This window comes from Vanellus vanellus (genome assembly GCF_965231255.1).
Source record: "Vanellus vanellus genome assembly, chromosome: 4".
In the NCBI taxonomy this organism is placed as follows: Eukaryota; Metazoa; Chordata; class Aves; order Charadriiformes; family Charadriidae; genus Vanellus; species Vanellus vanellus.
This window is the reverse complement of record NC_138909.1, coordinates 29160967-29173923: the sequence shown is the minus strand read 5'-3', so window position 1 is coordinate 29173923 and position 12957 is coordinate 29160967. Positions and strand designations below refer to the sequence as shown.

At 41.7% G+C, this 12957-nt stretch overlaps 1 protein-coding gene across 1 annotated transcript in view; it reads right to left on the bottom strand.

Annotated features, from left to right (window-relative positions):
• Nucleotides 1–12957, bottom strand: part of MANBA (mannosidase beta) — a gene marked incomplete at its 5' end in the record, with an annotated part of 51516 nt that overhangs the window by 17127 nt on the left and 21432 nt on the right. Inside the window, 4 exons of the mRNA XM_082483054.1 lie at nucleotides 2021–2188; nucleotides 2745–2831; nucleotides 5688–5805; nucleotides 9127–9278. Of these exons, the coding sequence (XP_082339180.1) occupies nucleotides 2021–2188; nucleotides 2745–2831; nucleotides 5688–5805; nucleotides 9127–9278 (525 nt within the window). The remainder of the gene's footprint in view (nucleotides 1–2020; nucleotides 2189–2744; nucleotides 2832–5687; nucleotides 5806–9126; nucleotides 9279–12957) is intronic.

The following is a 12957-nucleotide window of genomic DNA, read 5'->3' as shown; positions in this document are numbered from 1 at the left end:
GTTCAGAGCTGCCTTTATTCATAGCCTCAGTAGATTTAGTATACTAAATCTTTTAGCAGTACCCTACAAAGTACTGAAGGAATCCTTTTGCAGGTATAATTCATTTAGCACCCTACTTGTAAGACAGAGGCCTGACTTAGTTACCAGTCACAAGTTACAGCAATTGGCTCCAATACAGCAAAGCACTTAGACATGTGCTTCATTTTAAGAAATAGTCCTGCTCCCAGTCTTTTTTTTTTTTTTTTTGAGTAATTATTAATTAACGGAAACAATTTACTACAGGGTATCCTGTATTCCCTGAAGTCTTTAGCTCAAACTTAAAAGTCTTTTTAGGTTATGCAGTCCAGTAGTGCTAGTCGTTACAGGTTTCCTCAGCTGGTTTGTATTACACAGGACCTGAAATTACTTCACTGTATGGTTCCTTCTGGCACTCAAAATAGTTATTCTATGGGTTTAAAATAAAGGACAGTCCATCCTGGACAGCAATGCTGTACAAGTGAACTGCAACTAACAAACAGCATGAAGCCAGATCACCTCACTTTACTGTACGTGTGCTAGCCATCCAACTTGCGTAGCTAATCACAGAAACACCACAGCATACCTTTACAAACAACTCCATTCCAAAAAACCTAACTGAAATACAGAACTCTAGAACCAAGATGTTAAGCAGGAATGTAAGACACCATTACCATTTAGAATGCATAATTGCCCTCAAGAGTGGGACCCTTTTCAGCAGGTTCTTTCAAACCTGGCCTCTTTTATTGTTTCCTCATATCTCAACTCTTCCAGTACAAAGGTATTCCAAATTCTCAACTATTCTGACAATGCCAGTAGCCTCTAATAACAAGCAATAATATTGCTGTCACCTACATACTGAGCGCCTGTCTTAGCGGTGGGAAACTTCAGGTCATGAGCCTCAAAATATGAAGTGTATTTCATCCTGAAAAGGACAGAGATTAAACTAGAACTATCATACCCTGAAGTCAATAAGATCATGCTGTACAATGGATAACTGGGTAGGAAAAGGCCACTAGCGATTTCAGTCTTGTTGAAGAGAAAAGTTCTAACTGGACAAAATTCTTGCAACATTCTGTTTCTTAGCTAACAGGGGAGTTAAGAATACTCACAGCATTGTTTGTTAATCCCTATACAGTTATGCGACATCAATTTGGGACTTTTAAATCAATTTCACTCTACATACACACATAAAAGTTAGTTAAAAGCAGATTCCATTAAACAATGAAAAACTGCAATACCTCTAGGAGGAGAAATAAAACTACAAAAGCTGCACAAAATGGGTAGTGCCAAATCATAGTAGACTTCATCACAGATTCCAGGTGCTTCTGTTCTGCATGCTCACAGTTTAAGCCTTATATCAAAATATTTTATTTTGCCTTCATATACTGTAAAATACCATTAGTCTGCTTTTCAAAAACACACAATATAATGACTACACAGCATCAGGACAATGTTTAGCATAGCTTTTGTTTAACTTGCTTAAGTCAAAAATCTTAAGACAAATACTGGAAGACCACGCTGAAGAAATAACATCTTTACGAATTTCAACTGCTTCTTAAAGGCTTGACGGTTGTTAAAACCTTCTTACAGTATCCTTCAACAAAATCAGGATAAAGGAAATCCGATCATCCAGATTAATTAATTAATGGGCAAACTGATTTTTGTCCACTGAAAGTGAAGGTATTTGTGGAGGTACTACAAATAGGAAGGAAAAAAGAAACATGATCCACTACACTTTCAGGTCTTCAAAGGAAGACACATCACAAAGTGTTAAAGATGTAAGTAATTTTTTGTTTTGTTTTACTGTGAGGATAACCCTTGAGTCTACAGAGTTGTTTACAAGAGCTTGGAAAATGCAATTCCTCAATAACATGCGGGTTTTCATTTCCCAAAAGGATTAAAAAAAAAAAAAAAAGAAAGAAAAAAGGAACCCCAAGTTGCTCAAATTGCAAACATAAAACCCTTTTGCCAAGCCATATTCCTCTTTCTTGAGATCACTTACAGTAAGAACTATTTCTCGGATATTCTTCACATAAAGCATCACGTAGTCTTTGATATAGACTTCTCTGTCAGCATAAGGTATGGAAAACCAGTTGCTTGCAATTGCTGCTTCATTTTCATTGTTACCACTCCACAGAATAATTGATGGATGGGATTTTAAACGCCTTACCTGAAATGCAACTTACAGTTTCAGAAGTCACACAAAATTACTTCTCTTAAAAATAATAATAAAAAAAATTAAAATCCCTTTATTACTACTTGAATTACAAATGCATATTACATATACTGAGCCTACAATTCTTGTTTTTATCCACACTGTTTACTATTCCTTCAGCTCTCCACCAGGCTCAAACTTCCGTCATATACGCTTATGGGTCAATCTTTTAATATGCTGACATATATCCACCATATACACGTGTACCTCCATCCCCATCTACTCAGGCACATGTGAAGGGTAAATTCTGTGCTCAGGCATGTTGCAATCATTAGAGCTCACTCTCAGTGAATGCTCTTAAACACCCTTGAGAAGAGGGAGGCCTGTACCTCTGTTTGACTGACTACTACTGCAAGTTAAAGAGGATTTAGCAAGGTCACATTTTGTGTCTGCTACATAAAGGTACACTAACAAACATTTCCAAATAAGCATTTTTGGAAAGCTAACTTATACAGTCAGTCAATCAAAAACAGGGAATGGGAAACAAAGCTTTGACACACGGACAAAATACCTGATGAGAAACTTCTGCTCTTACGGATTCTAAATAATTCTGGTCAGCTGGATATAGCGCACATGCAAACATAAAATCCTGCCAAACCTACAGGGAAAAGCAAACAAACAAACAAAAAAATCTGTTAGCAAATCATTTTGCATACTTGAAAAATATATGGTTATTGGGATGCACAATCCTTTGTTCAGACAGAAGTTATTTATCTCAAAAAGAATTAAACTGAAATGTTCTATTTGTTATTCTTGGAGAGTACCACCAAAACAATCCCATCGTCAATGGTGTTCCGTATGTGCAGACTCCACTGTGGTTTTCCTAAATATCAGAGTTACAAAATATTTATCCTTAGAAATCAGATCCTGACAGCCTTCACTGATGAGTGGAATATTGCTCAGTAGATGGAGCTTCAATGGAATACTTAGAACCCATGCACTGCTCAGATGTGAACATTGGGCAATCTCCAGCTGAACAGAACAATTCTGTATTTATCACATTGTAGGTGTAACACCAAATCCAGATTAGTTATTAAAAAGCAACAGTAAGTCTTCAGACGTCATATCAAGCACACTTACCAGATGTTTATGTGTACTCATTAACAAAACATTTCAATACCAAAAGAACAAATTGATCTTAAAAAGAGCAAATCTTACCCAGTAAGAGGGGCAGAAAAAAACTAGATCCTCTAACACCACAATGATCTTTCTCTTTAAAGAAAGATCAAGTGGATACCACTAGAGAACAGCAAGCCTTTCGATTCAACAATGAACTCCATTTGTACCTTGATGGAGAAGAATTACAGAAAAGGGGAAAGGAAGAAGCCAAATGAGATGGCTAATGTTTCTTGGTTCACCTGTTGGTTATTTGTTTTTATTTTAATTGTTGTAACTTAGAGACTCCTGAGTGTCTATCTCAAATGTTAATGGGAAGATCTCTTAGAGAAGCACACTAACCCAAAGGAGCCTGTAGGAGACTACACTTTTCTGAACACGATACTACATAAACAATGGAGAGAGCCAGACCAGCTCCTCATACAATTGCATTTTTCTTGCAGTAGGAATGTGCTTTTCCGTGACTTTTTTAAGCATACATTCCCCAAGAAAACTCCATATAGGGAACAGGACAGTGGGAGGTAATGGATCCATTAATAATTGTTATAGTCCTAGCACGGTGCAAAAAAAAAGCAAAGCTATTGCTGGAGAATCACTCAGAATCCTTCAGTGACTGTGTAGAGTCAAAACTCTCTATTGAAAGAAACTTTCTCTTGCTATTTCCCTCAGTGAGCTATCACTGTTTTTCGTTAAGCACAGTTTGACTCTAATGTAATTCTAAGCCTTTGCAAGACCAGCAGAAGAAACAAAACCAAAAGCCTCCAGCACCACCCCCTTCAGAATAAGGGTTTGATTTTCTGCATCTACTTGCTATTTTGGCTGATCTAAATCTTGCATTGAGCACTGTACAGGCACAGATCTAAGTGGCCTACTTAGGTGCCTAGTGTCAAAAATGAAAGCACTGTAAGTGCTCAGAAGCCCTGAAAATCAGGGCACTCATTCAGATGACTAAAATAGATGTAACATTTTATTTTTTTCAAGCACACACAGCAGAAGGCAGCAAGGTATCAATTCTGTTTCTCTGCTTTTTACACTGTAGAATAAGACAAAACACACTTCTTGGGATTTTAACACCAGATGCAACTTGGCCTTCACTCATCTAGTCACTACTTCACCAAAACGTGCCTCCAAGCTCATATAATCAAAGGTACTCATCTAGGATTATTAGTGTTTGCAGCAGGTGTTCCCCTTACAGCTACATTTATACTCAATTATAGCTTGTTCAAAATGGCCCTTTGGATAAGACCTTCCATACCTGGCTTCAGGCCAAGTGAAATATTTTTGTTTAAAAAGTTTGAATCAAGAAACCCCCAAACCTTTTCAGCTATCGCTAGAAAGGAGCAAACACTTTTAAAAGAAAAAAAAATCCATTTCCACCGCACAGAAAAGCATGACTACCTTCTTTGCTGTTTTGATAACTCAGAGGTGGCTGAAAGCACAAAACCCAAATACAGCAGGCCTTAAATCCTTGTTGAGGATTGCAAGGCCTTTGGTCTCAACCTGGGGCGTATACTCAAGCACTCGGGTTCCCCAGCTGGGCTATTCTCACAAGTGCAACCTAAACACAGCTACAGGATCCCAGAGCCTGACTGCTATGGAAAAAATATTATTTGATCTTGTGAATAACTCCCCTCCTATGCACTACTTGTTTCACAACTATTTTACTGAGTGTTGCAAGTCCCTGGTGATGCCTACAGTCCACAAAAGTTCTATCGTGCTCATCATTACAGTGTAAACATCTTCTTCCTGCATTAAGTAACATCACTAGTACCAGTCCCTCAGCCGTTCATTTCTTCTCTCATTCTTTTCCAAGAGAGTAGGAAATGTAGAACTGGGAGAAAGATACAGTATATAAAGATGAGAGTTTGGTTCTGAAAAGATCGAAGACAGGAAGTTAAAGCCACAGTCCTGTTGCTCTGATTTTGGGAAGTGTCGGGGTGGGGCAGGGGGTAAGATGACAGAAAAGGAAGAGGAGATGAAGGGGAGATTCTGGGCTGGGATGGGAGGTGGAGATGAGTGAGGAACAGTGTTGTAGCCTTAGTTACAAGAGAAAATACAAGCTGGGGTTTTAATATAAAGTCTCCAAAATATCACTTCCATTTTCAACAGACAGACAGCCTTAGTAATCAGGAACCATTATTAAAAATGAAAGAGAAATTAAAAAAAAAAAAAAAAAATCACATTGATCTGACTTCTCAGATTCGTTCTCCACCATGTCCTTTGGAAAGATGGCTAGAACTTATGTATTAATTCTCTTACTTTGTTCATTTAGAGTGATTTTTTTATTTATAAATTCTGGTCAATTTTTAAATAAGTGTTCTGCCTTTACTGTTCTTACCATTATTCCCAGTTCGTCACAAATATTGTAAAATTCATCTTGTTCATATACTCCTCCTCCCCAAACCCGAAGTGCATTCATGTTAGCATCTGCTGCAGACTTCAAGAGTAGCCATAATCTGTCAAATACAAAAATATTTATACAAGTTTTGTGAAATTGTATAACTTAGGTGTTTCTAAGGTTATAAAAAACAAAACAAAAACCAAACCCAAACATTCATCATTAGCAGGCAATCTGAGACTTAGGACTCTGATAGAAAACAGACTATTTTGATACCGTCTAAGCCTGAATGTCTGGACAGAGCTCTCAAAAAGCAACTTTTTGTGCAGGAAACGTTACTTGGTCCTGTTAGCACTTATGAAATGGATGAAGTGGCACATGCAAGTAAGTGCTTTTACAGAAGTATTGGCAGGACCCGATTTAGAAATACTATATTTTATTAATCAGGTTGCTCTTTTCTCCTTAGATATTACTTGCTTTAAATATCACTCACTTGAATTCAAGTCATCTTTTAAACATGTTCAGAAATCTATATTCTCAAGTTCCACAATGCGTAGTGAGAAGGGGGGAGAATGAGAGGTGGAGGAGAAAGACTGAGGCCCTGAATCTCATTTTAAGGGATTCAGGTTCCATTAATTTTTCTTTAATCATGCTGGGAACCTCTAAATTGCATGTGAATGCATACTAGAGCATGCCCTGTTGCCCCTGGTTCCCCAACTACCCAGAGCAAATCTTAGTCAAAGTTTCGGCATAGCCCCCATCCCATCTGCATCTCTGGGGTGCTGTGGCATGAAATGGTCGAGTTCAAGATCCTCGAGGCAGCGAGGAAGGTGCGCAGCAGGCTGACCACCCCTGACTTTGGGAGAGCCGATTTTGGCCTCTTGAAGAATCTGCTTGGTATGGTGCCATGGGATGAAGCGCTGGAGGGAAGAGGGGTCCAAGAAAGTTGGTTAATATTCAAGGACCACCTCCTCCAAGCTCAGGAGCAATGCATCCCTACAAAGAGGAAGGCAGGCATAAAAGCCAGGAGGCCTGCATGCATGAACAAGATGCTCCTGGACATGACCAAAAGGAAAAAGGAGGCCTACAGGGAGTGGAAACAGGGGCGGGTAGCCTGGGAGAAACACAGAGGAAATGTTTGAGCAGCCAGGGATCGGGTTAGACAAGCTAAAGCCCAGATAGAACTAAATCTGGCCAGGGACACCAAGACAAACAAAAAATCCTTCTTTAAGTATATCAGTGAGAAAAGAAAGACTAGGGAAAACGTGGGCTCCCTCCGGCACAAAACGCAAGAACTGGTTACACGGGACAGAGACAGAGCTAAGGTACTTAATGACTTTTTTGTCTCAGTCTTCACTGGCAAGGACTGCAGCCGCACTGCCCATGACGCAGAGTGCAAAGGCAAGGATTGGGAAAATGGAGAACCGCCCACTGTAGGTGAAGATCAAGTGCAAGACCACCTGAGCAACCTGAAGGTGCACAAGTCCATGTGACATGATGAGATACACCCGCGGGTCCTGAGGGAACTGGCAGATCAAGTCACAAAGCTACTAGCCATCATATTTGAGAAGTCATGGCTGTCTGGCGAGTTTCCTGCTGACTGGAAAAGGGGAAACATAACCCCTATTTTCAAAAAGGAAAACAAGGCAGACCCAGGGAACTATAGGCCGGTCAGTCTCACCTCTGTGCCTGGCAAGATCATGGAGCAGATCCTCCTGGAAACTCTGCTGAGGCACGTAGAAAACAAGAAGGTGATTGGTGACAGCCAGCATGGCTTCACCAAGGACAAGTCATACCTGACAAATTTGGTGGCCTTCTATGAAGGGACTACAGCAGCAATGGATAAGGGAAGTTCAACTGATGTCATCTACTTGGACTTGTGCAAAGCATTTGACACCATCTCAGATGATATCCTGGTCTCTAAATTGAAGAGACATGGATTCCACAAATGGACCACTCGGTGGATAAAGAACTGGCTGGACAGTCACGCTCAAAGAGTTGCAGTCAATGGCTCAATGTCCAAGTGGGGAGGAGTGATGAGTGGTGTTCCTCAGGGGTCGGTACCGGGACCTGTACTGTTCAACATCTTTGTTGGCGACACGGACAGTGGGGTTGAGTGCACCCTCAGCAAGTTTGCCGACGATACCAAGCTCTTTGGCGAGGTAAACACGCTGGAGGGGAGGGATGCCATCCAGAGGGACCTGGACAGGCTGCAGAGGTGGGCCCAAGTCAACCTCATGCAGTTCAACAAGGCCAAGTGCAAGGTCCTACATCTGGGTTGGAGCAATCCCAAGCACAAATACAGGCTCGGCAGGGAATGGCTGGAGAGCAGCCCTGAAGAGAAGGACTTGGGGATGCTGATTGACGAGAAGCTCAATATGAGCCAGCAGTGTGCGATCGCAGCCCAGAAGGCCAACCGTATCCTGGGCTGCATCAGAAGTGTGGCCAGCAGGTCAAAGGAGGTGATTCTGCCCCTCTACTCCACTCTCAAGAGACCCCACCTGGAGTACTGCATCCAGCTCTGGAGTCCCCAACATAAGAAGGACATGGACCTGCTGGAGTGTGTCCAGAGGAGAGCCACAAGGCTGATCTGAGGGCTAGAGCACCTCTCCTATGAGGAGAGGCTGAGAGAGTTGGGGCTGTTCAGCCTGGAGAAGAGAAAGCTCTGGGGAGATCTTACTGTGGCCTTCCAGTACCTAAAGGGGGCCTACAGGAGAGCTGGGGAAGGACTTTTTACTAGGGCACGTAGCGATAGGACGAGGGGGAACGGCTTTAAACTGGAAGAGGGCAGGTTTAGATTAAACATTAGGAAGAGGTTTTTCACTTTGCTGGTGGTAAGGCACTGGAACAGGTTGCCCAGAGAGATTGTTGAGGCCCCATCCCTGGAGGTGTTTAATGCCAGGCTGGACGTGGCCTTGGGCAACCTGGTCTAGTGGGAGGTGTCCCTGCCCATGGCAGGGGGGTTGGAACTCTATGATCTTCAAGGTCCTTTCCAACCTAAACCATTCTGTGAAATCCAAGAAGCATGGACCAGAGGGCGGAAAGAAGGGAGAGGGGCTACTTTGTACTTATGTCTCCTTGCATGAGATGGGTTAGGACATGGCTGAAGTACACTTCCTCTGAGTACTGCTGAATGTGTCCCAGGAAATAGGATCAAACAGCCTGAAGATCATCCCTAAAAATACTCGAAAGGCCAGTAACCTGTGGAAAGCAACCAACCACGTTCCCATCAGTTACTGCACTTACATGCCTTAAACTTCACCCAAATCTATTAAAGTTAATTAAGACCCAATTCTGAGGCGTCCAACCCACAACAATTAGCGTCCTACCTTGAAAGGAGTTCCACTCCCCAATGTCACCCTCTGATAGAAGACAGATAGAGAATCAGGAGGAGGAAAACATGATCTTTTCTCCTTAGAGAACATCAAATGTGGCTTACGTGTCATAGGTCACTCTGTCCTGGAAAGAATCTGCTGGAATCCAGTTCGAGCCCTTAATGAAAATGGGTCGGCCATTGATTCTGAAGTAGAAACTCAGACCTAGTGAGCCAGGAATAGGCTCCTGAACAAGTTCTACTGTCCGAAAATAGGCCTGTGAAGACATGAAACTTAGGTTTAAAACAGACAAAAATAATTTAAGACAAAATAAATCAAGAAAAACATTACAAAAGGGATTCAACGGAACACTAACAGCTTAGAATTTGTCAGGAAGTCAAAAGACACGGGCTCATCTCAAAATTCCTGTTCGATTAAAACACACTGTAACAGGGCTAAAATGAATCCTTCTGATGCTTGTTCACTTTTGAAAGTTACTATCACAGTAAGAGAGAAAGCATGCACAAACAAGCATGCGTGTGCATGTGCGTATATATGTGTGTGTAAGAGACAGGTGCATGTTTGCTTGCTGCAGAATTCAGTCAAAAGTTCAATTGGGGACCAGCGCGAGGAATGCAGTGGTTGCATCAGATCAGACACACTATTTAATCTGCAATTCTCGCCTCACAGAAGACTGCAGGAGCTCAACTGCAAGTCTTGTCCCTGAATGCCTAGCTTCAGGCTCATCCACTAAAAGCAAAATCTTTTGCTGCCCTTACATGATACCTTTTTAATAGGTGCTGCAATTAAAGAGACAAAGATACGCATGCAAACACAAATGCTGCTTTTGGAAGCTAAGGGCCCTCTGGCCATCACAGCTGTGTTTGAACAGCATGATCAGCAATAAGGTTTCAGAGACCAGTTCAGCTAAATAACCACTAACTCCATGTAAATTATTAAAGGTCATTCCAGGTAAAAGCACACCCCAAACAGAAGCCAAACTTTTACTGCAGACACTGAAAAAATAAAACAATCCTCCTTCCTGCTGCAGGTGGAAGAAACATTCCCAAGAAATCATTATGGACATTTTCAGGTATTTTGTTTCAGTCAAAGCAACAATGCTGCTCTGAGTGGACTGACATAAACACAGTCAATTCCACAGTCATGACAGAGTAGTTACTTGACTGCAATAATACTTTGCACCTACTCCTGATTCCTAGAGGTATCTGCAACACCTGCTATGGGGCAGATGCAGAACAGCTGCCATGTTAGGCTCCTGTGCAGCTGCAAAATGTTACAGAAAACATCTCTTTCAGGACAGCTTTAGACTTCTTTTTCTCCTGCATCCTTGTTCCAGTTCAACTTATCTAGGCCAGAAAGAAAACACCTTCTTTCTGCTACCTGTTGCTCATTGTCATAAGGGGATAATTGGGAAATTAAATAAGTGAAGGAAAGCTAATAGCAAATTTCAGCCAACTCATGCCAAGCAACAAGTTTGAGTCAGGAGGGCAGGAACCTTATTTTTTCTAGACTACCCCTAAGACAGCAACCACTTCTCCCTCAGATGACTATTTGCTATACCTTTTCAAAAGGTCAGCTTGTAGAGTACAGCCTGTTCTCCCTCTGCCACAAGCTAGAGTTGAGACAAGTGTCTGTCAGCAAATCTGGCTAAAATTAACCTAGTTAAGTGCAAGGGATATACCTGTCTTTAAAATAAAATGTAATTCTTTATTTCACACACCAGACAAGGCTGAAGTTCAAATGGGAAATGACTAATCCCACTGTTCGGAAGTTTAAAAAACACAGTCTGATTATCAAAAATCATACAGGTAGAAAATTATGGTGGTAGAAAAGTCAAAGAAAATCACTGTGGTTTTTGCTTTCTTTGGTACTTCTTAGTCAACTGGACAATTGTTAATTAAATACCTGGACAGAGACAATGAACATGACAAACTAGATGCATGAGTGGAGGCCACAGATCACTGACCTCAAACCAAACCCCTCTGCATCATGGCAATGACTAAAACATAGAAACTGAATGAATAAAAAAATGGGTCTTGCCTCAAGTCCTGAAGTGTTTCACAGTTTTGCCCCAGGGGCCACAGTGGATTAGTGGCAAGTGGGGCTCAGCATCCATACCAATAAAGAAACTTCCAGCTAGAAAAAAACCTACAAAGTCAGACCACTGAGAGGACATTTTGGACTCCCTGTCTAATATCTCTGTGTACATATATGTGCTGAGGACATATGTGCCCTGTCTTTTTTCTACTGCGATCCCGTTGTGCACTGGGTTGATTGAATATAGACCAGCATGATGAACTTAGCTGTAGGACAAGTCTTACACCCATTCCTAGAATTTTGCAGATTTATTTTAACATGAGACGTTGAATTAAAAAAGTAACCAATATTTCATACAACTTTTAGGCTTATCCTAACTACTGAAGGCTACAAAAGAAAACTACATTATGAGTACTACACTAGCAAAAAAGTTCTGACCTTCCTACAGGGAATTCAATTACTTGGAGAAAAACTCCTCAGTCTCCAGCGTAGCTCTTTTTGTGGGACAAAATGGAATGGGATTTATAGTTGGGGCTCCCAAAGTATTTGGGAGGTCCTCTTAATGGATGTCATTAGGCAGGTTGGGACTGTCTCAGAGTGCATTTGTAATGGAGTATTTATATTACTAACAGAAGTAATGTGATACTGCTTTATTCATCCTCAAGTGGAACTGATGCAACTGGCCAAATCCAAGGCAATCTGAGAGGCTGAAACACCCAGCCAGGACCACCCATACAGCAGGAACAAGAGGAAAAGCTCCTCAGCCCCGTCTCACATTCCCAGGCCTCCACGGTTCAGCGCCTTTGCGTTCTGACTCCATTGCTCCCCAGGGGCGCACTTGGTAACACAGCACCACTTCCTGTTGCTACAGCAGCTTCCTTCTGCCTTGTGCAGTAAAAGAAGGGCAGGGGGAGACAACTAGCATCTGGCACACTTGATTACGTGCCTTTCTGGCTACTGAGACCTTGGCCACCTTGAAACCTGTCTGATAGACCTTGCTGCATGAGGACTGAACATTTCTTACAGTCTTGGAACACACAGAAGAGGCTCTCTAGTCACCACAGACCAATCAGCTGGTTCTGTGCACAATTAAGAAACAGATACCTGTGTTTTTGAGTCACATACAAAGGCTGTGTACCCAGTTAAGTGACCTGTGGATCCCATTTGACATTCCCAGATTTAGCAGTAGGAAAAGTAATGGGAATGAAGATGCCCAGAGCTGAAATAAGATCACAGAACACCCCAGTGACCTAACAAATTAGCACGCAGCATGAAAGCTGTGTGAAAACTACAAAGCCAAAAGGAAAGACTTCTGGAAGTCATGCTAAAAGGCCTAGGGGGTGGGGGGAGGGAAGAGGGTGTAGAGGGAAAGAAGGAAGGAAGGAAAGACAGCTAGAGGTCAAGATCTTCCAAGTACTAAAACAGCCTCATGAAATAAAAACCTCTGATTATAGTGTTGAAGAAATAAGCATACAGAAAGATGGGGAAACAGAATCAAAAAGCAAACAAATGCCTCATGAGGCAACAAAAGAGGTAATGAATACCTTGATGTAGGCATGGCAAGAAGAAAAGCAACTTATCAATAGCAAACAGGACTGGATAGACCCTCCCCTCAAGAAAACCAATTTCATTCTGAGATAACTTCTGGCTATGACTTTGTGTAATGTTATCCTGAGAAACAAACTGTAAAGTATTCAAATAGAAAAACAAAACCAAAGCAAACCAACCCTGTCCTGTTTTGGTTTTCTGCTACTCCCTACAGGAGTGAGTAGGTACTTCCAGCAGCCAAACAAGTTCCCCATACAACTGGCTAGATCTTTATAGAGCTCCCACAAGTACAGTCTGGGAGGCTACCCAGATATTTTCCCAAGGGATTAGTTAGTGTTCTGGAAACTACT